Source organism: Anabas testudineus, chromosome 6 (assembly GCF_900324465.2).
Source record: "Anabas testudineus chromosome 6, fAnaTes1.2, whole genome shotgun sequence".
Lineage (NCBI taxonomy): Eukaryota > Metazoa > Chordata > Actinopteri > Anabantiformes > Anabantidae > Anabas > Anabas testudineus.
Genome location: NC_046615.1, coordinates 14,033,390 through 14,057,436, shown reverse-complemented (window position 1 = coordinate 14,057,436; position 24,047 = coordinate 14,033,390). Strand labels below are relative to the sequence as shown.

The following is a 24,047-nucleotide window of genomic DNA, read 5'->3' as shown; positions in this document are numbered from 1 at the left end:
GCTAGGCCACGCCCCCGCTCCGCTCTGCGTGTGACGTCAGCCGACGACGCGGCTTTGGGCCACGCCCTCGGAAACACACGTCCAGGCACGAGCCGCGAGAGGCCGCTGTGTCAAAACAAAAACAAATCACTCCAACCAGCTGGAGGCCCCTCATCACTGTCCTCCTCCGCCAAGCGATGTAGTTCTTCTGAAGTTTCCTTTAAGAACATTTATAAAACCCCTAAAATCTACATGCACCACTTTCTGATACTGCACCACTTAAAAAAGGGCTTTATAAACTGTTATTAACTAATTGTGATAAGAATAAATGAGGGAAAAACTACAGAAGGCCCTTCTTCGTATATGCAGGCATCTGCAGGTCCTACACATTATTATTTACTGCCTGGGAAAAGCATGTGGTTCTTTGTGTATTCTTACAAAACAGGAAGAGAAAATATTTTCTATAAATAAATCTTTATTTAGTTTGGTCAGTCCAAATTAAACAATTTGAAACACTGGACTGATGAATTTCAATAGACTATAGTTCACTGTTTTTTGACTTTACATAAAGGACTCATTGATTTATTGAGATTATAATTATCAAATTAATCGGTAATAAAATATCTCCTCCTAATTTCTCCTCCTCCAGCATGGTACTTATAATAATTAAACACCCCCCTCTGAGCCATTAAGTCTATAATTATAAATCTTAGTACTAACAAAGGGCACAGAGTCACTTGGTACACAGTTAAAATGTTTAGTATGTCATCACCTCCAAATTGTGTGTCAAGCTGTGGTAACTAGCAAAAGTTAGTTATTAGCCTACATGAGAATAAACCATTAATCCTTTTACAATAACCTATTATCCATAAATGTTGTTTCAAACCTCTCAACATGTGTGTTGGAGTAACACCTGGAGTGACAAAGAAATATAAAACTGAATCTTCAAGTCATCCAAAGGTTGTTTAGGTTATCAAAAACCGTTCCTATTCGTGGATTAACCAGTATTAAAGAAAGTAGTTACAGTTTATAAACCTTTTAGAAATGATGGTATCCTTCAGACAGTTCTAGATGCCACAAGGTTTACAGCTAAATCTCTGATATTGCTAATAAGTGAAAGTGATTTAAAGATCAAATCTATAGACACCTATTTCTTTCATAAAGACCTATTCAAATCAGACATTTCATGGTGGTTATAGACGAACAGTCGATATTTAGCTCCAGTCACAGGTGTGTCTTTTTTTTAAAGGTATTTTTAATTTGTCAGGTGTTCAGAACCGGAAACACTCTGTCGTGACACAGAAACTGGGTGTTCACTCTTTTTTTTTTTTTTTTCTTCTAAAGATCATTTACCAAATGTTGACCACAGACCACACTCATTGTCCAGTGTTTCCTTTGAGCGAACTGGTGGAGCAAGTTCCTTCTGGGCTGGAGTCACTGAGCCCCGCATCGATCAGTGCCTGCTGCGCCGCTTCTTTGGGGACGATCCCGACTGATCGCTGGTCTTCTCACTTCCAGAGAAAGTCCCCGTGAAACAGCCATGAGGTCCCTCGCCTTGTTTCTCGTCTGTTTCAACTGTGTCGGATTTATTGGCTGCAAACCTTCGTCTTCCTGTCCGAGAGGACAGTTCATGCTGAAGAGCCAGTGCGTCCTGTGTCATCCCACCTGCTCGGAGTGCGCCGGGCATGAGCTGTTTGAATGCACTGCCTGTGGAGTTGGTGAGTAGCATGTCCTATAAACATAGTTTTCACAGCAAAGAGACCAAATGTAACTGGGAAATATTTAATCATCACGCAGCAGATCACTCATCCCCTGCTGCACAGCAGCTGCATCAGAGTTTGAAATAGTCTTCCCATTCACATGTCAGCATTTCTCATCGTTTCTTGCCACTAAAGTGCTTTAACATGGCAAGTTTAGCCTAATTCCTCGGTTTTCGTTCTGTTTGGCCCTTCAGATGCCAAACAAAGCCATGTCATGGACTCATTAATCCAAGGAGGTGGAGTTTACGTTTTTCAAAGCTGCACAATTTAATGTTTACCAAAGTCGTTTGAACCGTCTACATGAGAGGAGGAATCTTGGGCTCTGGTTTCCCACTTACTCCTGTTAACCAAATAAAAGACTGATTGAACTTGTTAATTTTTTTTTTTTTAAGTCATGGGACACCTTTGTAATAGGTAAGAGATGAAGGTGTGATCATTTTCTCTCCGGTTTTCACAGTGTAATCTGATCATGTCAGAATGGAGCCTTTGTTAATCAGAGGAACCAGGGAAAACATCCCCTTGGGCTAGAAGTATTACTGTTGCAGTTCACTGAGTTTAACCTGCTGAACCTGCAAGTGTCTCACTCCCTTGCCTTAAACACACTCCTTTCTTTTTTGGCCTCTCCACAGCATGCATTTTTATTCACCCTGACTATAATTAAATTGCAAAAGATATTTTTGTTTTGTAGAAATTACTATGTTGTGCATTAGCGTTTATATCTGCGTAATGATCTTTGTGATGAATACCACATGCTGTAGACGTGTCCCTGGGAAATAAAAGGGCTAAAAAGGCAACAACAGCTTGTGACCCCTCTCCTCCCTGTCTGACACATCTCCTGTGCGGCGCTGAGAAAAACGATGCCATGCTGTAACTCAGCTGCTTCCAGAGCTGCCTCAGGTGCCACAGCTAGGCTAGTGGCAGGTGGCAGAATATTAATCATCAGGACTAACACGAGACTCTGCCTCTGCAGACAGCTCTGATCTCTCATCAGCTGCTGATTGCCCTTGTTTACATTAGTTGGAGCATCATCAGTCAGGAAGTGATCTCACACTGTGATTTGTAATTTGCGTGCCCACAGTCAACGTGAAAGGCCGTATCCATCAGTTTATGATGTTGTTCATGGCTGCGACATACATTTGTTCTGCTGCTTTTTGTCAATGACGTTTTGTCTTTGTTTTTCTAATAACAATACATCACATCTTTTTTCTTTTCAATCAAACAAACTAGTTCTCTGTATTATGTGTTTGTTCTGTAATCGGCTGTGGGCACTGAACTTTCACATAGTTGGCAACTTGTCCTTTCATCCTTCTTTCAGCCCAAGTATTTGTTGAACCCATTTGACTCTATAGCTCTGTATTTATTATGAGATGCCCATTGATTTTCACTTCAACAGGAGTCCTTTTTTTTGAAAAGGGCTAATAGGAAAAAAACAGGGTAGGCTTTACATTAACAAGTCCTGTGTGTCCTGCTCCTCAGATGAAGATGGACAGAAACGTTTCCTTTTCCAAGGTCGCTGTCGGACACACTGCCCCCGGGGACTCTATGCTGACAGGGGTCACTATGTCTGCTTGCCCTGCATAGCCAATTGCGAACTCTGCACAGATGGCAACATATGTGCCAAATGTCGGGAACACTACAAACTCCATAATGGGGTCTGCCAGACAGCATCCTGTGATATAGGTAAATTAAGTGCAGCAAAGATTCTCAGTAGGCTGTAACTTTAGCAGAAGACATTCAGACTCATTATCCTGAGACTTTGTGTGTCAGGGCAGGTACAGGACCCTGATACTGGGGAGTGTATTGACTGTGAAATGGGCTGCAAAACATGTTCCACAGGTAAGTTGCACATGCTTCCTAAAAAAGACTAAGAATACAGTATTATTTAAAAAGAATCTACCATGCATTAAAGCCCCGGTGGTAACGGTGCAGTCCGGTTCTCCCTGTGAATTTTAATTAATCACTTTTTTTCACTTGTGTACAGAAGACCCTGAGATCTGCAACAGCTGTGTTGAAGGTTACTTCCTGTGAGTTTTTTTTTTCCATGTTCCATGTTTCTAAAATATAAAATACAGATTCCAATTTTTTCAGAACCCAAGCTGACATGTACAAATTACTTATTTAATTTAACCAATGTGCCAAAATCCAAAGGCAGACGGTTTTGTTAATGCAGATTTAGAAACAATTCTGGGTCTTCAGATGATTTCTGCCAATTTTGCTTAAAAACTAGTGTTAGTTCTTCATACACTACATTTTACCTGTTTACACCAGCTTATCATTTGCACCCAGTGTGTAGCATACAGAACTAGAACAGACCTCCGATTGTTTACCACTCCCCTGAATTCAGGCCTCCTGGTATTGTGTGAGTCAGGTTACCTTCCATATTGGGTCATGCTGTTACCTGAGCCTCGGTTGAAGCACAGTCGAGTGGTCTGCATCATAGAAATACTTAACAGTGTGCTTTTAAATGCTATGTTATATGTGTGGAACTGTGGAATAAGGAATGTAACAGAGCATTAGGGTGATCGTGAACTGCAGGTAGAGCCCAACTGTGATAGATTATGACAGTTTCCAGCACTTGCAGAAGCTCACTTTACTTCTACTAAAGTAAAATATCACACTTGGACAGCTCTGGACTAACTGTGAATGAGTGGGGCCAGTGTTCTCACACAAACACTGCCTATCGGAGCACAGCATGATGCTTGCTATTCATTGACATTTACCTTCCTCTGAAAGGAACAAAGCGCAGCTAAACCAAAAAACTGCTGTGATTAATTCTCAACATACTTTATATTGTTCCTCGAGCTTTCCTAACTACAGTATATTTTTACCCTTTCTAAACTAATTCGAGGAGTAAAAGCCTTTAACAAAGGTTGCTTTGGAAATGCTGATGTGCTCTTCTGGAATGGATAGTCTAATATTTGCACAGAGGGATTCTTAAACATCCTGCAAATTCTTAAGTAGTGTACTGTTTCCAGGCCAGAGACAGAGCCTGGTTTGTACCAGATGCTATTGTAAGTGAGTTGATAGATGCAGTGTGGCGCCTCCAGCTGTTCCTGCTCAAACAGCCACCTCATCTTAGCACCAAATCCACAGCAACGCAGTAGGAAGTGTGGCCCGGGCTGTCAGTGGTCAGATTCTGTCATAGAGGGAAGCAGATGATGTTGTACTAAGCAAGTCAGCTGCTCGTTGCTGTTTAGCCTGTTTAATGTAGAGTCGTTAGTCTTCAAACTAGAAGTCACTCTTTCTTTAATGCTTTATGTGTGACATTTTTGCTTCTGAAAATCTCAGCTGCTTTACGCTAGATTTTTTTTAGGACAGCCATCTGATGTTTAATAGCTCAGTAAAGCCCTGAAGGACTGATAGGACAGGTTAATGTCTCTGGGCTACAAATAAAACACCAATTAACTCTCTGCCTTAGAAAGAGAACAGAACCTCGATAAGCTCGAAGAAAATCAGCCTACATTATGTTTCGTCTCTGTTTACCGATGTTTGATTGATTGATTCAAGTCAACAATACTGCTGTGGGTGTGCTGTGGACTGACACAGTGCGTGTTGGGAGTGACTCTTGCATGAGGTGTGTTTTATCCTCGTTTTTAGTTTGTCTAGCCTGAAAGTCAACTGTGTGGTCAGAGGCTGCCTAAAGCTATCATGTTTCTTACAATATAAAGCTTTGGGAATAAATTACTATTGTTGTCATTAAGTCTTTGGTATATTCCATAGTAGCTGCATGTTTGCTCAACAAAACAAAACAAAATAAAAAAAAAAAGAGCCTCCTTTCATTTAATAGACTGCCAGAATAAAACATTTTTAGACAAACTTTTAAACATTTTAACAAAACCTAGTTACTCTGAATAAATATTTTTGAAGAGTGTTCAGTTTGAATTTTGAATTACCATTTCTCTTTCTCTGTACAGTTTCAGGCACCAGTGTCGCAGACATTGTCCGCAGAGCACCTTTGAAGACTGGGGCAGGGGTGTGTGTCTGTCCTGCCCAACACAGTGCACAGATTGCAGGAGTGGTACACACTGCCTTGCCTGTCAGCCTGGTTACTCTCTCAACGGTACCTGTAGAAAAAAATATAAAATTTCCTCTATACAGTACTAGTAGAATATATTCTTATACTTTTTTATGCTCCAACACACTCACAGTGAACGTGAGAGTAATTGTTCTTGGTGACCACATGAAGCAACAACATTTGGATTGCAAATCATGTCCATGTCAGGTTTATGCAAACAACAAATTAGTATTGTTCAGGTGTATTCTTTATAAGCAATAGAGTAAAAGCTTTGAAATTTAAAATAAAGCCTGAAGCTATTATAACTAGAGGAGGCCTACCACAATTCAAAAATGATTTTAGCAGGGGCATGTTTTCACTGGATTTTAGACAGGATCAATCATGGGCAGTCAGCATCGATGGTGTAGGTGTAGATCACTGTTTTGTATGGGAAATAGAAGAAGGAGAGATACTGGAACAGTGTAAAGAGATGTGCAGAGCCCATATGCATATCTGTCAAGCGTCTCGGATTCACCTGTAGGAGTTGCTGAAATAATCTTCATCATGTACTTCTTCATCACATTTACTCATATTACACAGTCGTTTACGTGATTAAAAATAAAAGAAGTTCACAGTAATAGTTCACATCCACAGGCACGAGAGTTTCAAATGCTGTGGACAACATCAGCGTTGTGGCACGGTTATCAATGACTCCAATAGAGCCAGTTAAACCAGTAATCTTACTGTGATTTTACTGTGCAGGTCGAGAAATAAATGAATCTGAAAGCATGGAAATAAGTAAAACCTGTGATAGACCCAAATCTGCCCACTTCAGTCCAAACTCTCTTTCAATGATCTCTCACCTCTCAGCCTCACTGTCTGAACGCCATCTCCTGGTCACTCTTAGTCAGTGAGTGATTTCCTTATCTAAGACATTTAAACACGACCCACATCTATACTGACAGGAGATGAGGGACACTTAACACTATAAAGCACTAACAGATAAAGCGTTTCACTGGAAATAATAATAATAATAATAATAATACGTTTCCTCTGCTCTGTCATTTCAGGCGGTGAGTGTGTTAAACAGTGTCCACAGAAGACTTTCAGTGACTCCAGTGGGTGGCGCTGTCAGCCGTGCCACAGCTCCTGCCAGACGTGCCAGGGACCTCGTTCAACAGACTGCGAGCTGTGTCCTGGTGGGAACCGTGCTGTGCATGGACAGTGCCTTGTGGTTAACTGCCCATTAGGACAGTATTTTGACGGTAAGAAAAAAAACAATGATCTTTGTTGCTTTTTCTCAAATCAGTAATTAATCAACCCGTGTTGGTTTTATCTTTTTGTTAAATGAATTAAAAAAATACAACTATAGTAGTAATACAGTAAAAAAAAAAGAGGGGAGATACTGTAGAATAGCAATTGAGTGTCAGGTGATGGAATAGATGAAGATGAGAGGGAATATACGTTGTTGAAGGACGTCTAAAGTGAAGAAGAAGCTCTCACTCAATGCGTTCTCCTTTTACACATGTACACGTGTTACACCTTTCATTTGAGAGCCATTTAATTACAGTAATTAAAAAAGGCAGTATTGGCAAATCAGCTACATCAGTGTTTACTTATAACATTTGTCAGTTCCCAGAAACATGTTTACAGTAATGATTCCCTCTAAAAAGCTAAACAGCTTAACTGACCATCAATCACTGCACCTAACGTAACATTTTATATTTATATGTGTAATATAAAAAGAAAGTAAGTGTGTTTGTTTTAATTACAGGGGAATATAGTGAGTGTCGCACATGTGATGCATCCTGTAAAACCTGCTTTGGCCCACAAGGACTGGATTGTTCTTCATGTTTTAAAGGTACAGATGTCTTTGATTATGGCAATAGATTGAAAGATTGCATGTGTTCTAATTATGCCTTACATGTGACATGTGTCCCAGGATATTTCCTGGACCAGGACAGTTCTTGTGTAGAGCAGTGTCCATCCGGCTTCTTTGCAAACTCTGCCACTCAGCTATGTGAGGACTGCTCGCCAAACTGTGAGACCTGCGTAGACACTAGTGACAACTGCATCAGCTGTTCCAAAGGCAGTTCTAAACGTTTTCTTCATCAGGAGCGGTGCTGGTCAAATTGTCCGGAGTAAGCAACTGAATAAGCTAAGCACTATAAAAAAGAAAAGCTCTGTAAAGATCCTTAGGTTCTTGCACATTGTATTTCCCTGTTTATGTCTAATCGTCTGGTTCCTGAATTTGATTTCAGAGGTTTCTTTGAGACAACAGAGGGATTATGTGAAGCCTGTGATAGCTCCTGTCTCACGTGTGACGGAATAAGATCCCAATGTCTGTCCTGTGCTGCTGGCCACTACTTGGAGAGTGGCACATGTAGATTCAACTGTTCACTGGGCACGTACCCTGCAGATGATGGGACCTGCAGACGGTGCCCTACCCACTGTGACGTTTGTTCAGATGACAGGACGTGTTTCAGTGAGCAAATTTATAATGATATGATATAAAATTGTAAATCACTGCATCACAATTTCAGATCTCTTGTCACCGCTTTACCTTTCCTCTATACAATTTCAGAATGCAGTTTTCTTTACTTGATGCTGAATGGTGTGTGTAAAGCAAGTTGCCCAATGGGCTATTATGAGGACATGGAGGAGGGCCGCTGTGGTCAGTGCCACCCTACCTGTGGCAGCTGTTCAGGGCCGTTGGGAGATGACTGTGAGACCTGCTCGACATTCAGCTCCAAACTCTATAAGGGTGCATGTTTCAAGGAGTGTCCCACTGGTACTTACTATGAACCTGCAGCAAAGGAATGTCAAGGTGAGTCATATAGATTTCACTTTACTTTTGAAGATGCAGTGTAACATAATTTTCTGACCATGTGCCACTGTCCTTTATACTTAATAATGTTAGAAAGGAAGCACATCCCATTCTCTGTGTGCATGGATATGAAAACGTAGTGATCTCTATTAGTCATTTGCTTTGCAGTGCCAGTTATTACTTTGTTGGACAACAGTTTACAAAAGCCAAATGTTTATTATTTGCTTAAACCTCTGTATAAACACTTCTTTTCCATGTTAAGGACTGTTGACTCAATGTGTGTGCTCACCTTGGAGGCAGGAGTTTGTATCGATGTTCACCTAAACTGCACCGACACAAATTAATAGAAGCACCTGGCAGTTTAACATAATACAGTTTGAAAACACCATGAACTGTGATCTACAAAATAATATCTATATAGCAAATTAAATCAAGCACTTTTCATGCTGTTCAACTCAAAGTGCTTGACAAGAAGTACAAATATTAACTGTCAAAGCAAGTAAAAACTATTGCAAACAACTTGAGATTAACACACACCAGACAGTTTTGAAAGCTGGATGTCCTGTGGAGATACAGTGCCTATTAAAGGTTTTTGATGTTGGATGTTTAATCCTTTTATTGACATTATAAATCAATCAGGGTCAAAAAAAAGTTCAGAAAAATACCTCTTTGATGTCAAAGTAAAAACATATTTCTATAAAGTAATGTTAATTAAATAAAAATAGGAAATGGTGAATTCAGTGTTTGCTTTAATATTCACCCGTCAGGTCAGTATTTAGTAGATACACCTTTGGCTGCAATCACAGCATGGAGTCTGTGTGGATAGGTCTCAATTAGTCTTGCACATCAGGACACTGGAATTTTATGCCATTCTTCTTTGCAAAACTGCTCACGCTCTGTCAGGTTGCCATGTCTGTGTAACTTTCACTGTTCATACGTGACTGCTCAATCAGTTGTGGAACTTGAACAACTAGAAAAGTAAGCTGGAAAAACTGGAACTGTTCCACAACAAGTTGGACTTGAATGAACTGGACTTGATGAAAACATCAAAACAACACTTCCAACTGTATGGTGCTGAGAACACCCTCTATCTGAACATATTGATAAGTCAGTGACACAGAATCAATTGTTTGATTATTTACAGAATGCCACCAGACGTGCACGAGCTGCTCCGGCCCAGAGCCAAATCAGTGCAGTCAGTGTGAGAAGGGACTCGTGTTGGATCCAAACACGTTGTTGTGTGGTGTGACGGGTGACACAGACTGCCCAACAGGGACCTACCTACACGATGACCAGTTCACCTGCATGGGTTGCCACCAACACTGTTACACTTGTGAGGGGCCAGGCAACGACGAATGCCAGACATGTGCTGCCCCCACATACCTTCATAGTGAGCCTTTTCTACTAATGTTCAGTAGTAAACAGAGAAGAATGAAAACTGCATGATGACAATAAGCTTTGGTTCTGATTTCCAGAGTGCATTAGTGGGTGCTAATAAATTAGCAATTGAACCGTGATTGTGCTATTTTCCAGACAGCAGCTGTGTGAGCGAGTGTCCTGCTGGTACATTCATCACAAAGCAGGAAGCTGATGGAAAGGAGCTGGGCTTCTGTTTGCCTTGTGACCATGTCTGTTCAACCTGCACTGGGGCATCACCTAGAGACTGCCTCACTTGTTCTACAGGATTCCTGCACCTCCTTGATGCCTGTGTCACGCAATGTCCAACAGGGTAGATAGCTTTCAGACTTTGAGTTTGGTGTTGAACTAGGTATATTTAATGTTGACAGATAACTGATTGTTACAGTACTTTAACTAACTTTAAAATGACACAAGGAAATTTGCTTATAATTCTTATTATGTCTTAAATTATGTTCATGGGAATCTAAAATCTATGCACATGCCTTTATCACTTGTAATTACATGTATTTCTTCAGGTATTACAAAGATGGCTCCCGCTGTGAGAAATGTGACCAGTCCTGTGAGCTGTGTACAGGCCCAGGACCTGAGTCCTGCAGGGTCTGTCCACCTCCTCTGCTGGAGCTACAAGGTACCAAGCTGTGTGTTGAGCGCTGCCCGCACCACTTCTATGAGCTCAGTGAGGTCTGCAAACAGTGCCACACCAGTTGCCAGACCTGCACAGGTATGAATAAAGCAACTACAGTACATTCAAAAGGAAGCATCAGCAGAAACAACAGTTGGCCTTTGACCTTATATGACTCTATTGTGGACAGTTGGAAATCAGCCTGATATCTGTCTACAAACTTCCTAGTACGTCAGTATTGGTAATAGGGTTTTTCAGATTTGCATAACATACCAGATTACGTGTACAACACTTATGTTTGATTACAGATGCCTCGCCTCAGAGCTGCTTGACATGCGACTGGGGCAGCACTCTTAAGAATAACATCTGTTACCCACGATGTGAGGAGGGGCAATACTTTTCAGAACAGGTATTGTCTGACCTAGCAACCATGTACAATACTAGTTTACTCAGTAGTAAGTACTACATTTAAAGTCAAAAGATAATGTTTTTTTTTTAAATATCATCTTATAGTAAGTGCACATTAACTTCTCAGGAGATCAGCACTACTGTACATTATACAAGCAGATGTAACTATAAATGAGGCTGTGCCTTGTAACCTTCTCATTTAAATATCTAATTTATATTTAAGCTAACTAAGAAAAGGTATTGTCTGACCTAGCAACCATGTACAATACTAATTTACTTAGTGCTAACTACTATGTTTAATGTCAAAAGATAAGTGTTTATCTTAATATCATTTAATACTAAGTTCATATCTGTACATCATAAATGTAGATGTAACCATAAATGAGATTGTGGCTTGTATCCTTTGAATCAAATTCATATTTGAGTAAATCATGTAAAGCCACGACAACTTATTTTATTTAATTAGCCTCTTACTATCTTTGAAAGCATTTTGTCATATTTTTGATTACTGACTTGAAGTTGGTTGGTTTCATTGTCCTAAAGACCAGAAGAGTAGTTAACTTTATACTTTTTTTAACCGTTTGTAGCATTTTTTTTACAGTCAAAGATATATTTGTTGGGTTGCCTAATGTCGACAACTGAAATTTACACTAACTTCCTCAGTAAAATAATTTGCTGTGCCATTGTAGGAAATTTGTGAGCCATGCGACAGCTCATGTAGGCACTGTACCGGCCCCAGACCTGACCAGTGTCTGACTTGTCACCGCTATTCTGCTCTTCATGCTGTGGAGAACCGCTGTGCCCGCTGCTGTCAGGCAGGAAGGAATGACACTGACTGCTGTGTTTGTGACCGCCGCTCAGGTAGGAAGCTGCCTATTATAAGAAACACAGGATTTTTTGACCATTTACTAAAGACACCTTTTGTTCTAGCGCTCTGTGTGGAGGCCCCACAATCCAAGTCAGGAGAGGAGCAGGAAACAAATCTGAAAATGTCCTCCCGTGCTCTGAAACACACTTCAGCCGCCTTGCCCGTTGCCCTGCTGCTGGCACTGGGCTTTTCTCTGGCAGTGTTCGCCTTGGTCAAAGCTCATGCCAGGAAGAGGCTTTGCTGGAGCCAAAGCTATGAAAGACTGAGTGGCAATGCTAGTATACACATGCCTCATGGTGTGCCTGAGCCAGACAGCGGTGATGAGGTGGATGTGGTGTACACTAGCAGAGGTGGCTCAGTATATCGACGCTACAGCTTTATCCACGAGCAGGACGCTGACACAGATCAGGAAGTGAATGAGAACACTTAACCCATTCAGTCCTAAATACATCTGAACTAGAGCGTATGTTGTAGATGCTGAAAATATTAAGACTCATTGCTGAATTCAAAGTAGTGTGGTTAAAATGTAGTGATATTTTGTTTTGGTGTATTTCCTTTTGAGTTCAGGGGTTTTCTACAAAGTGCCTGTGTTGGTATAATACACATTCTTAGATTAGGCATTTGTCACTGAAAAAACAAACATACAAACAAAACAGAACAATCAAACTTCTACTTCTGTATGTGTACTGTATATATACCTTATTTGTACTGATATTAAAAATGTTTGTGAAACAGTGAAATGATTTAAGTCTGTATGAAATGAAATGTCTTCGACATAGTCCTCTCAAAAACTGTGGAATTTAAAACATCTATCATTTGCAGTACTGCATCATAAAACAATTCTGGACCTATTCCCGTTTTTTGACACACCTTCTTAATAGGCTGATTCAGTTTGTATTCCTTTATGCAAAGTTGCACTGTAGCCTCTCCCAATTTAGTTTCTGTGCAGACTGCACTGAAGACAGGGTCACCTATGTCATTTTTACCTCTGACAGAAGTCAAGCAAGGAAATGGCTTTTCCATTGTTCAAGTTCCAGATTTTGTTGGGCACCCTCTGTATCAGCCTCATTGGTATGTTCCTCTCTTTTATCCTCTGGAAAACCTGCTTCAACACACAGCCTTTGCGTGATTTTAAAACACCGCAGCAGTTCTCCTCTGACCTGCCCGGCTGCTTGGCTATCATTAATGGAGATGTAGAAGGAAAACAAAGTGAATTAGAAGTGCTTCTAGCATCTAGGAAAAGACGGACAATTTTATCTGAGGATTTCTACCTTAATGTGACAAAGGACTGTTCAGCTTACATTGAAATGCGAGGCTTCATAACAGAGCCTCTCAGTGAAGAGGAGAAGGATTTTCCCATAGCCTACTCCATGGTGATCCATGAGAAGATCGAGATGTTTGAGCGACTTTTACGAGCTATTTACGCTCCTCAGAACATTTACTGTGTGCACGTGGACCAGAAATCCCCCCAAGAATTTCAAAAGGCTGTGGAATCGATAGTTTCATGTTTTCCCAATGTGTTTGTAGCCACTAAGTTAGAAAGTGTGATATATGCCTCATGGTCCAGAGTGCAGGCAGATCTGAACTGCATGAAAGATCTCCTGAACTCACACATCCAGTGGAGATACCTGCTCAACACCTGTGGGACAGACTTTCCCATCAAAACCAATGCAGAGATGGTTAAGACACTGAAGATCTTAAATGGGAGGAACAGCATGGAGTCAGAGACCACCAATGCCCACAAGAAAGGCCGCTGGCAGTATCATTACAATGTGACTAACACGGTCATCCGGACAAACGTACAGAAAAGTCCTCCACCCATCAGCAGCTCGATGTTCCAAGGAAATGCCTACTTCGTCGGCACAAGAGCCTTTGTGAAATATGTGATAGAGGACAGAGAGGCTCAGAAACTTCTGGAGTGGGAGAAGGACACATACAGCCCCGATGAGCACCTGTGGGCCACCCTACAGAGGATGCCCTCTGTTCCCGGATCAGTGCCTGCTAATGTCAAGTATGATGTGTCTGACTTGCAGGCCTTTGTACGACTGGTGAAATGGGGCGATTTAGCAGGAGATGTGAAAAATGGAGCCCCATATTCCCACTGCACTGGTGCTTACAGACGGGCTGTTTGTGTGTACGGAGCAGGGGACCTTCTCTGGCTCCTGAAACAACATCACCTACTTGCAAATAAGTTTGATCCTGAGGTTGATGATATTGCTATTAGATGTATGGAGGCAGTTTTGCATTTCAAAGCTTTAGGTCATGATCCACTCTTACTAGATGAATATTTTACCACTTTGTAATGTTTACAATCCTTTGACATCTAAAGTATAATTTAGTGATTAGATAAATATTACAGAAATCCTATTTGTTAGCAAAGTATTAGGGGTCTTCAACTTGACAGTCCTGAAATATTGTGCTGTTATTGTCAAAATGTTTAAAATATTTTGTAATGGTATTTTATAATTTTCTGCACTGTTAATATTGTTGTCAGGTTTGAAAGATTTTATGCATTTTAATATTCATAAAACACTGACATTATGTCATTATTATTATTATTCAATGAAATCTGTATTTGTGGTTCCATCTAGGGGAAATAGAAGAGAACTACAAAGGAGAAATATGTATTCTTTTAAACTTACCTACCATGTGAAGATTTTTATGTTCCCATATAAATGTGTCTGTCCTGCTTCTTGTTACTATATACATAGGTACAATTGATGTGAGGGGCAAAAAATAAAGCTTTATTTTCCTATATTACACAGTTGGTAACATGATTAAAAATAAAAGTAGTTCACAGTAATAGTTCACATCCACAGGCACATGTGTAAATGCCATGACAACATCAGCGTTGTGGTGCGATTATTTAATGTGCGCATATCAATGACTTCAACACACACATTTAAACCAGTAATTTAACTCAGATTTTACTCTGCAGGTTGAAAAATAAATGAATTTGTGGCGCCACAAAATCATGGAAATGAGAAGCAATGTGAAAACGTGTGACACACCCAAATCAGTTGCATCTGTCCACTGCAGTCCAAACTATCTTTCAATGACCCCACAGCCTTTGTGCACATCTAAATAAATAAAATAAAATAAAATCTATGTTACCCTCTATACTGTCTCTGTTACACTGTAAAGTATTATTACTGTATTTATAACAGGTTCATGCTGCATAAACTGTGTAAAGTATATTACTGTAGATGTACTGTTTTTAAAGTCTTATTACTGTATTTATAACAGGTTCATATTGTAGAAACTGTGTACAGTGTGGAACTGTTGCTTTCCAAATGCATTCTGGGAAATTTGACTGTAAACATAAATACACTAAAAGCAACTGACCGCGAAAATCAACAAATCTCCATCTTGAATAAAAGACTGTTCTTCATTTGAGAGCTCAGTTTTGTTTAAAGTTAAGTTTTAAGATTAGATCTCTACAATTTTCCTTGTAATTTTCATTTCCATGTAATTTGATTGTATAACACAAGTAGATCTATAAACACTTAATTCTGCCATAAATTCTGCAGAAACTACGTATTTTACATTGACAACTAAATAAAGTAATATTTTTATAAATACAGTGCTGTACTGTATTTCATTATACAGTTTACCACAAATAACAATATAATTCTGCATTTTTGCATGGTAAAAAAGGAAAGTACAGTACTGTAATTTACTCCACATTATGCGCTGTGGGTGGCGCTGTCAGCCGTGCCACAGCTCCTGACAGCCGTGCCACAGCTCCTGTCAGCCGTGCCAGGGAACTCGTTCAACAGACTTAGACCTGTGTCCTGGTGGAAACTGTGCTGTGCATGGGCAGAATAGCAAATGAGTATCAGGTGATGGAATAGATAAAAATGAGAGGGAATATACTTTGCTCATGCTGTGATGAAAAGAGCAGATTTCAGAAAATTATTCCAGGAGTTTTATTCAGTATCCTGCTTAAGAGCACTTGATGGAGTTGTTTGGACATTATTGAAGGACCTTTACGATTGAAGAACAACCTCTTACTCAATTTGACCTCCTTTTACACATGCATACGTGTTACACCTTTTTTTTTATTTGAGATGCATCTTTACCAGCTTCCTCTTTTGGTGGCTGTTTGTTCAGGTTAATAATTTATGCTTCATTGGCTTTTTATACATCCTTGTGTGACTCAGTAAGTGGTACATTTCATTGGAACACTATAACTATATACTATAAAAAAGAAAAGCTCTGTTAAGATCCTTGCACATTGTATTTTCCTGTTAATGTCTAATTGGCTTGCTCCTGAATTGAATTTCAGAGGTTTGTTTGAGAAAACAGAGGGGGTATGTGTCGCCTGTGATAGCTCCTGTCTCACGTGTGACAGAATAAGATCATAAGACTGTCCTGTGCTGATGGCCACTACTTGGAGAATGGGATGGGTAGATTCAACTGTTGACACAACGTGTTTCAGTGAGCTAATTCATAATGACATTAAATAAAATTGTAAATCACAGTATCACAATTTCAGATCTCTTGTCACCGCTTTACCTTTCCTCTATACAATTTCAGTATGCAGTTTCCTTTACTTGATGCTGAATTGTGTGTGTAAAGCAGGTTGCCCCATGGGCTATTATGAGGACATGGAGGAAGGCCGCTGTGGTCAGTGCCACCCTACCTGTGGCAGCTGTTCAGGACCGTTGGCAGATGACTGTGAGACCTGCTAGTCATATAGATTTTACTTCACTTTTAAAGATGCGGTGTAACATTATTTTTGACCATGTGCCACTCTCTTTTATATTTAAAAATGTTAAAAATGAAGCACATCCAAGTATTTGTGTTCATGGATGTGAAAACTTACATTTCACATTATACTATAACCCTTTAGGTATAGAAAGTGATCCCTATGGCATAATGTAACAAGACAAAAGCAACAATAGTCATTTGCTTTGCAGTGCCAGTTAGGTACTTTGTTAGGTTTACCCAGCTAAGACAACAGCCAACTGTTCATTCTTTGCTTAAACCTCTGTATAAACACTGTTTTTTCCTGTTAAGAGGGCTGTTGACTCAACATGTGTGCTCATCTTGGAGGCAGGAGTTTGTATCGATGTTCACCTAAACTGTATCAACACAACTAGAGTTAACAAATGAATAGAAGCACCTGCCAGTATAACATAATACAATTTGAAAACACCATAAGCTGTAATCTTAAAAACATTTATAAAGCAAATTAAATAAAGCACTTTTCCTATCAGTGCTGTTCAACTCAAAATGCTTGACAAGCAGTACAAAGAAAACTGGAGATTAACACACACCTCAAATGAAAAGGAGGTAGGAGACAGTTTTGTAAGCTTGATATCCTGCGAAAATAGGAAGAACTGATTAAAATCTGAACAGCCTTGTATTAGGTTTGTTTATGTAACTGCTCAATCAGTTGTGGAACTTGAATAACTAGAAAAGTAATAAGAAGAAATGAAACTGTTTCACAACAAGCTGGACTTACTGAAAACATCTGATAAAGACAAAAGTTCCAACTGTATGACAATATACAATGTTAACTAGAAAGTACAACATTATCTACAACTGCAATAGTGTTACGGTCATGTTTTATCTGCTAGGCCTCATTCAGCTTTGTAATACCTAAATACTGTGCCTACTGTAATTATAACCATTGCCCTTTGAAACACGGCGCTGAGAACACCCTCTATCTAAACATATTGATAAGTCAATGACACAGAATCAATTGTTTGATTATTTACAGAATGCACGAGCTGCTCCGGCTCGAAGCCAAATCAGTGCAGTCAGTGTGAGAAGGGACTCGTGTTGGATCCAAACACGTTGTTGTGTGGTGTGACGGGTGACACAGACGGTCCAACAGGGACCTACCTACACGATGACCAGTTCACCTGCATGGGTTGCCACCAACACTGTTACACTTGTGAGGGGCCAGGCAACGACGAATGCCAGACATGTGCTGCCCCCACATACCTTCATAGTGAGCCTTTTCTACTAATGTTCAGTAGTAAACAGAGAGGCAGCTCAGGGTGTAAAAATCAGTTAACAGAGAAGAATGAAAACTGCATGATGACAATAAGCTTTGGTTCTGATTTCCAGAATGCATTAGTGGGTGCTAATAAATTAGCATTGAACTGTGACTGTGCTATTTTCCAGACAGCAGCTGTGTAAGCATGTCTTAATGGTACATACATCACAAAACAGGGAGCTGATGGAAAGGAGCTGGGCTTCTGCTTGCCTTGTGACCATGTCTGTTCAACCTGTACTGGGGCATGGCCTAGAGCATAAGTGTCAAACTCAAGGCCCGCGGACCATAGCCGGCCATAATACAATTATATTCGGCCCAGCGAGATCATTGATACATTGATGTATCATTATTGTTATAAATGGCCAGGCGATATGAAGTGCTGATAACACACGAAACTAAAGATCCCACAATGCAGCACAACAGCTGCCTTGCTCAATGAAAGGTTACCTAGGAACATTCCTGTGTCATTCAAGTCAAGCGTCTGTTAGTGTCTGAAACAATATTGTACATGTTTATCAACATTGCCGGTAAACCTGTGTGTCTTATTTGTGGAGCTAATGTGGCTGTAATTAAGGAATTTAATCTAGGACATCGGGAGAAGCTGAAGACCCTGAATGCAGACCATAAGCTACAGACAGTAGGAGAGTTAAAGAAGAATCTGACATGTCAGCAGATGTTTATATTTAAAGATATTTGAAGTTGAAGTTTATTTTTCTAAAATGGCCCAAGAGCAAAGAAAACTGAACGTTCTGATTTGTTGTTTTTACTTTTGTGAAAAAGCATAATTTTTATTTAATTTTTTCATGTTTTTTTTTTTTTTTTAGTAATAGTTATTATATAGTGGTATAGCATTATAGTTACAGTTATAATTTGCACAAGAGATATTTTTATAGAGAGCAAAGTATTTAGGTTATGTAAAGTTTAACTTTATTTATTGTAGAATAATATTCCTATCTCTTTTTATTCCTATTCATGTTCAGAAAACATTTACTTTTATTGAGTTCAATAAATGTTAATCCAGTTCTGCCCGCGACCTTAAGAGTGCTTTGAGTTTTGGCCCCGTTGCACTTGAGTTTGACACCGCTGGCCTACAGACTGAGTCACTTGTTCTACAGGATTCCTGCACCTCGTTGACGCCTGTGTCACACATTGTCTGACAGGGTAGATAGCTTTCTCCATCATTAATTGGAAATATGTACTTTGTAATATAAAAGGAAACCTACGGTTGTCTGACTAACTCCCCACCCTTCAACCACTAATTGGTTCACAAGCCTTTGACCTTATATGATTCTATTGTGGACAGCTGGAAATCAGTCTAATATTTGTCTACAAACTTCCTAGTGCGTCAGTATTAGTAAAGGCGTTTTTATATTTATATTGTAACATACCAGATTAAGTGTACAGTACTTATGTTTATTACAGATGCCTCGCCTCAGAGCTGCTTGACACACGACCGGGGCAGCACTCTTAAGAATAACATCTGTTACCCACGATGTGAGGAGGGGCAATACTTTTCAGAACAGGTATTGTCTGACCTAGCAACCATGTACAATACTAATTTACTTAGTAGTAAGTTCTACATAAATCAAAAGATTTAAAAATCTTTTGAAAAAAGTTTTTTTTTTAATTTCATCTAATAGTAAGTGCACATTAACTTCTCAGGAGATCAGCACTACTGTACATTATACAAGCAGATGTAACTATAAATGAGGCTGTGCCTTGTAACATTCTCATATAAATATCTAATTTATATTTAAGCTAACTACTACAACTAATAATGTTGTTCAATCTTACTATCTTTGAAAGCATTTAGTAATTTTTCTTTACTGACTTGAGGTTTGTTGGTTTCATTGTGCAACAATAATATCAAACAGGGCACATTTCAGTGTTATTAACTTTAGTTGTCAGAACACTATTAGTCATCCTCAATCTAGTCATTAATTAGGATAATATGGGTGTTAAATATTCAGTTAAATAACTTTTACAATTATTTCCAATGTCAACCTTTGATTTGATTTGGAATGGTTCAATCTCGAGGTTCTATTTTCTTATTCTATTTATGGCAACATTTTTACTTAAAGCAACATAAACCCATGACAGTAAACAGTCAAAGATGCATTTGTTAAGTGCACGAATCTACATAATCCTTTATTATACAAAACAGGATTTTTTTTACAATTTATAAAGACTCTGTGTGGAGGCCCCAAAATCCAAGTCAGGAGAGGAGCAGGAAACAAATCTGAAAATGTCCTCCCGTGCTCTGAAACACACTTCAGCCGCCTTGCCCATTGCCCTGCTGCTGGCACTGGGCTTTTCTCTGGCAGTGTTCGCCTTGGTCAAAGCTCATGCCAGAAAGAGACTTTGCAGGAGCCAAAGCTATGAAAGACTGAGTGTTAATGCTAGTACCCACCACCAAATGGTGTTCCTGAGCCAGACAGCGGTGACGAGATAGATGTAGTGTACACCAGCAGAGGCGGCTCAAATTAAAAAATAAATTGGCGCTACAGCTTTGTCCATGGGCAGGACGCTGACACAGATCAGGAAGTGGATGAGAACACTTAACCTATTCAGTCCTAAAGTAAATTGACGCTACAGCTTTGTCCACGAGCAGGAAGCTGACACAGATCAGGAAGTGGATGAGAACACCTAACCTATTCAGTCCTTAATACATCTCGAACTAGAGCGTATGTTGTAGATGCTCAAAATATCAAGACTTATTGCTGAATTCAAAGTAGTGTGGTTAAAATGTAGTGATATTTTGTTTTGGTGTATTTCCTTTTGAGTTCAGGGGTTTTCTACAAAGTGCCTGTGTTGGTATAATACACATTCTTACATTAGGCATTTGTCACTGAAAAAACAAACATACAAACAAACCAGAACAATCTAACTTATACTTTTGTATTTGTACTATCTAAATACCTTATTTTTCCTGATATTAAAAATGTTTGTGAAACAGTGAAATTATTTAAGTTTGTATAAAATGTTTTTTTCTACATAGTCCTCTCAAAAACTATGTAGATTGTAACATCTATCTTGGGAATACTTGATTGTGCAATTTCACAATACTGCATCGTAAAACAACTCTGAACCTATTCCCCACCTTTTTTTTTTTGACACACCTTCTTAAGAGGCTGATTCTGTTTGTATTCCTTCATTCAAAGTAGCACCGTAGCCTCTCCCCATTTAGTTTCTGTGAAGACTGCACTGAAGACAGAATTCAAGCAACAAATGGCTTTTCCATTGTTCAAATGCCAGAAGTTGTTGAGGACCCTCTGTATCAGCCTCATTGGTATGTTCCTCTCTTTTATCCTCTGGAAAACTGGATTCAACACACAGCCCTTGCGTGATTTCAAAACACCACAGCAGTTCTCCTCTGACCTGCCCGGCTGCTTGGCAATCATTAATGGAGATGTAGAAGGAAAACAAAGTGAATTAGAAGTGCTTCTAGCATCTAGGAAAAGACGGACAATTTTATCTGAGGATTTCTACCTTAATGTGACAAAGGACTGTTCAGCTTACATTGAAATGCGAGGCTTCATAACAGAGCCTCTCAGTGAAGAGGAGAAGGATTTTCCCATAGCCTACTCCATGGTGATCCATGAGAAGATCGAGATGTTTGAGCGACTTCTACGAGCTATTTACGCTCCTCAGAACATTTACTGTGTGCACGTGGACCAGAAATCCTCCCAAGAATTTCAAAAGGCTGTGGAATCGATAGTTTCATGTTTTCCCAACGTGTTTGTAGCCACTAAGTTAGAAAGTGTGATATATGCCTCATGGTCCAGAGTGCAGGCAGATCTGAACTGCATGAAAGATCTCCTGAACTCACACATCCAGTGGAGATACCTGCTCAACACCTGTGGGACAGACTTTCCCATCAAAACCAATGCAGAGATGGTTAAGACACTGAAGATCTTAAATGGGAGGAACAGCATGGAGTCAGAGACCACCAATGCCTACAAGAAAGGCCGCTGGCAGTATCATTACAATGTGACTAACACAGTCATCCGGACAAACGTACAGAAAAGTCCTCCACCCATCAGCAGCCCGATGTTCTCAGGAAATGCCTACTTCGTGGGCACAAGAGCCTTTGTGAAATATGTGATAGAGGACAGAGAGGCTCAGAAACTTCTGGAGTGGGAGAAGGACACATACAGCCCCGATGAGCACCTGTGGGCCACCCTACAGAGGATGCCCTCTGTTCCGGGATCAATGCCTGCTAACAGCAAGTATGATGTGCCTGACATGCAGGCCTTTGCACGTGTGGTGAAATGGAGCTATTTAGCAGGAGATGAGAAAAATGGAGCCCCATATTCCCACTGCACTGGTGCTTACAGACGGGCTGTTTGTGTGTACGGAGCAGGGGACCTTCTCTGGCTCCTGAAACAACATCACCTACTTGCAAATAAGTTTGATCCTGAGGTTGATGATATTGCTATTAGATGTATGGAGGCAGTTTTGCATTTCAAAGCTTTAGGTCATGATCCACTGTCACCACATGAATATTTTACCACTTTGTAATGCTTTACAGTCCTTTGACATTTAAAGTATAATTTATTATATATATTATTATTTTTTATTTTTTTATTAGATAAATATTACAGAAATCATATTTGTTAGCAAAATATTAGGGGTTCACAACTTAGCATTCCTGAAATATTGTGCTGTTATTGTCAAAATGTTGCATATCTTTTAATTGGATTTTATAATATACCATTAATATTGCCAGATTAGTAAGATTTTATGCATTTTAATATTATTGTCATAAGACACTATTTAATGAAATCTGTATTTGTGGTGCCATCTATCGGAAGTGGAAGAGAACTACAAAACAGAAATATTTATTCTTTTAAACTATTTTTATGTTCCCAAATAAATGTCCTGCTACTTGTTACTCTATAAATAGGTAAAACTGATGTGAAGAGCAAAAAAAAAAGCTTTATTTTCCCATATTACACAGTTGGTAATTTTATAAAAATAGCCTTTGTGCACATCTAAATAAAATAAAATAAAATGAAATCTATGTTACCCTCAGTCTCTGTTAACCTGTTATCGATTTCCATTGCAAGGAGTATTATTACTGATTACAACAGTCCTGTACTGCATAACCTGAGTACAGTCTATTACTGTAGATGTGCTGTTATTAAAGTATTATTACTGTATTTTCATCAGGTCCATACTGTATAAACTGTGTACAGTGTGGAACTGTTGCTTTCCCAATGCATTCTGGGAAAATATGACTGTAAACATAAATACAGTAAAAGCAACTGACTGCGAAAATCCAACAAACCTCCATCTTGAGTAAAAGACTGTTCTTCATTTGAGAGCTCAATTTTATTTTAAGGTAAGTAAGGTTTTCCAAACAAAAAGTGATTGCTAAAGTTAGTAAGATTTTTTGAAACTCAGTTTTTTTCATGTTTTTCCATGTTGTACTAACTCTTTTATGCCTCTTTCAGTGTGATCAGAATGCAGAACATGTCAGGATTCGGGCCTCAGGCCTCATCCCTGTCCGTTTAGGCGTTTTTGTCTCCACCTAGTGTCTCCCTGGTTCTCCCTTCCTCCACCTCCACTCTCAACCCACTGGACTCCTAATGGCTGATTCATTTCACCTGTGTTCCCCTTTTGCTTTATAAGCACCCCTCAGTCCTCTGTTGTTTGCTGGTTTGTTGTCATTCATTCATTCATGCTGCACACTTCTCACGGATCCAGGCCACTCGTTCGTCAGTTCGTTACTTTGTCACTCGGCTTTTTTGGATCACCCTGGACTGCACTTCAGTTTGTTGGACATTGTTTTCATTCATGAGTTTATGTTTGTGAGTGTGTAAGTTGCCTTTTTGTCAATAAATATCCTTTTTTTCGTACCTGTTTGGCCCCTGTCAATCCCATTGTAAGGTATTTAAATAGAGTGTATTAGGGAATTTTGGATTAAGTTTGCCTCATTTATTGATTTGTATTTTTAGATATGTTTGCATGACAGGCATTGTCTCCCTGCTCCCAATGATGCCTCCACTCTCCACTACTACCTCCACTCTCCTCACCTCCACACTCACCTTTTAATTCTGCCATAAAAAAACTGTTTTAATCTATGCAAATGTTTTCTATCAATTTTTTATGCAATGCTACTTGTTAACATATAAATAGGCTAAATTAAGAGCTGATG

At 39.5% G+C, this 24,047-nt stretch overlaps 3 protein-coding genes across 3 annotated transcripts; all 3 read left to right on the top strand.

Moving 5' to 3' along the window:
* Positions 1 to 1,275: 1,275 nt before the first annotated feature.
* LOC113165980 (proprotein convertase subtilisin/kexin type 5) lies at positions 1,276 to 12,517 on the top strand. Its single transcript, XM_026365835.1, has 16 exons — positions 1,276 to 1,697; positions 3,216 to 3,419; positions 3,507 to 3,575; positions 3,721 to 3,763; positions 5,654 to 5,799; positions 6,804 to 6,998; positions 7,508 to 7,594; positions 7,676 to 7,874; positions 7,995 to 8,218; positions 8,318 to 8,560; positions 9,705 to 9,950; positions 10,094 to 10,289; positions 10,495 to 10,700; positions 10,910 to 11,010; positions 11,699 to 11,870; positions 11,940 to 12,517. The coding sequence occupies exons 1-16, from the start codon at positions 1,520 to 1,522 to the stop codon at positions 12,305 to 12,307; spliced, it is 2,877 nt and encodes a 958-aa protein (XP_026221620.1). The 5' UTR covers positions 1,276 to 1,519; the 3' UTR covers positions 12,308 to 12,517.
* A 298-nt stretch (positions 12,518 to 12,815) lies between these two features.
* Positions 12,816 to 14,259, top strand: LOC113165984 (beta-1,3-galactosyl-O-glycosyl-glycoprotein beta-1,6-N-acetylglucosaminyltransferase 3-like). Its single transcript, XM_026365841.1, has one exon. It carries the CDS (start codon positions 12,888 to 12,890, stop codon positions 14,178 to 14,180), a length of 1,293 nt encoding a protein of 430 aa, XP_026221626.1. The 5' UTR covers positions 12,816 to 12,887; the 3' UTR covers positions 14,181 to 14,259.
* Positions 14,260 to 21,062: 6,803 nt separating this feature from the next.
* On the top strand, positions 21,063 to 22,915 carry LOC113165983 (beta-1,3-galactosyl-O-glycosyl-glycoprotein beta-1,6-N-acetylglucosaminyltransferase 3-like). The gene has a single exon (XM_026365840.1). It carries the CDS (start codon positions 21,116 to 21,118, stop codon positions 22,406 to 22,408), a length of 1,293 nt encoding a protein of 430 aa, XP_026221625.1. The 5' UTR covers positions 21,063 to 21,115; the 3' UTR covers positions 22,409 to 22,915.
* The last annotated feature ends 1,132 nt before the right edge of the window (positions 22,916 to 24,047 follow it).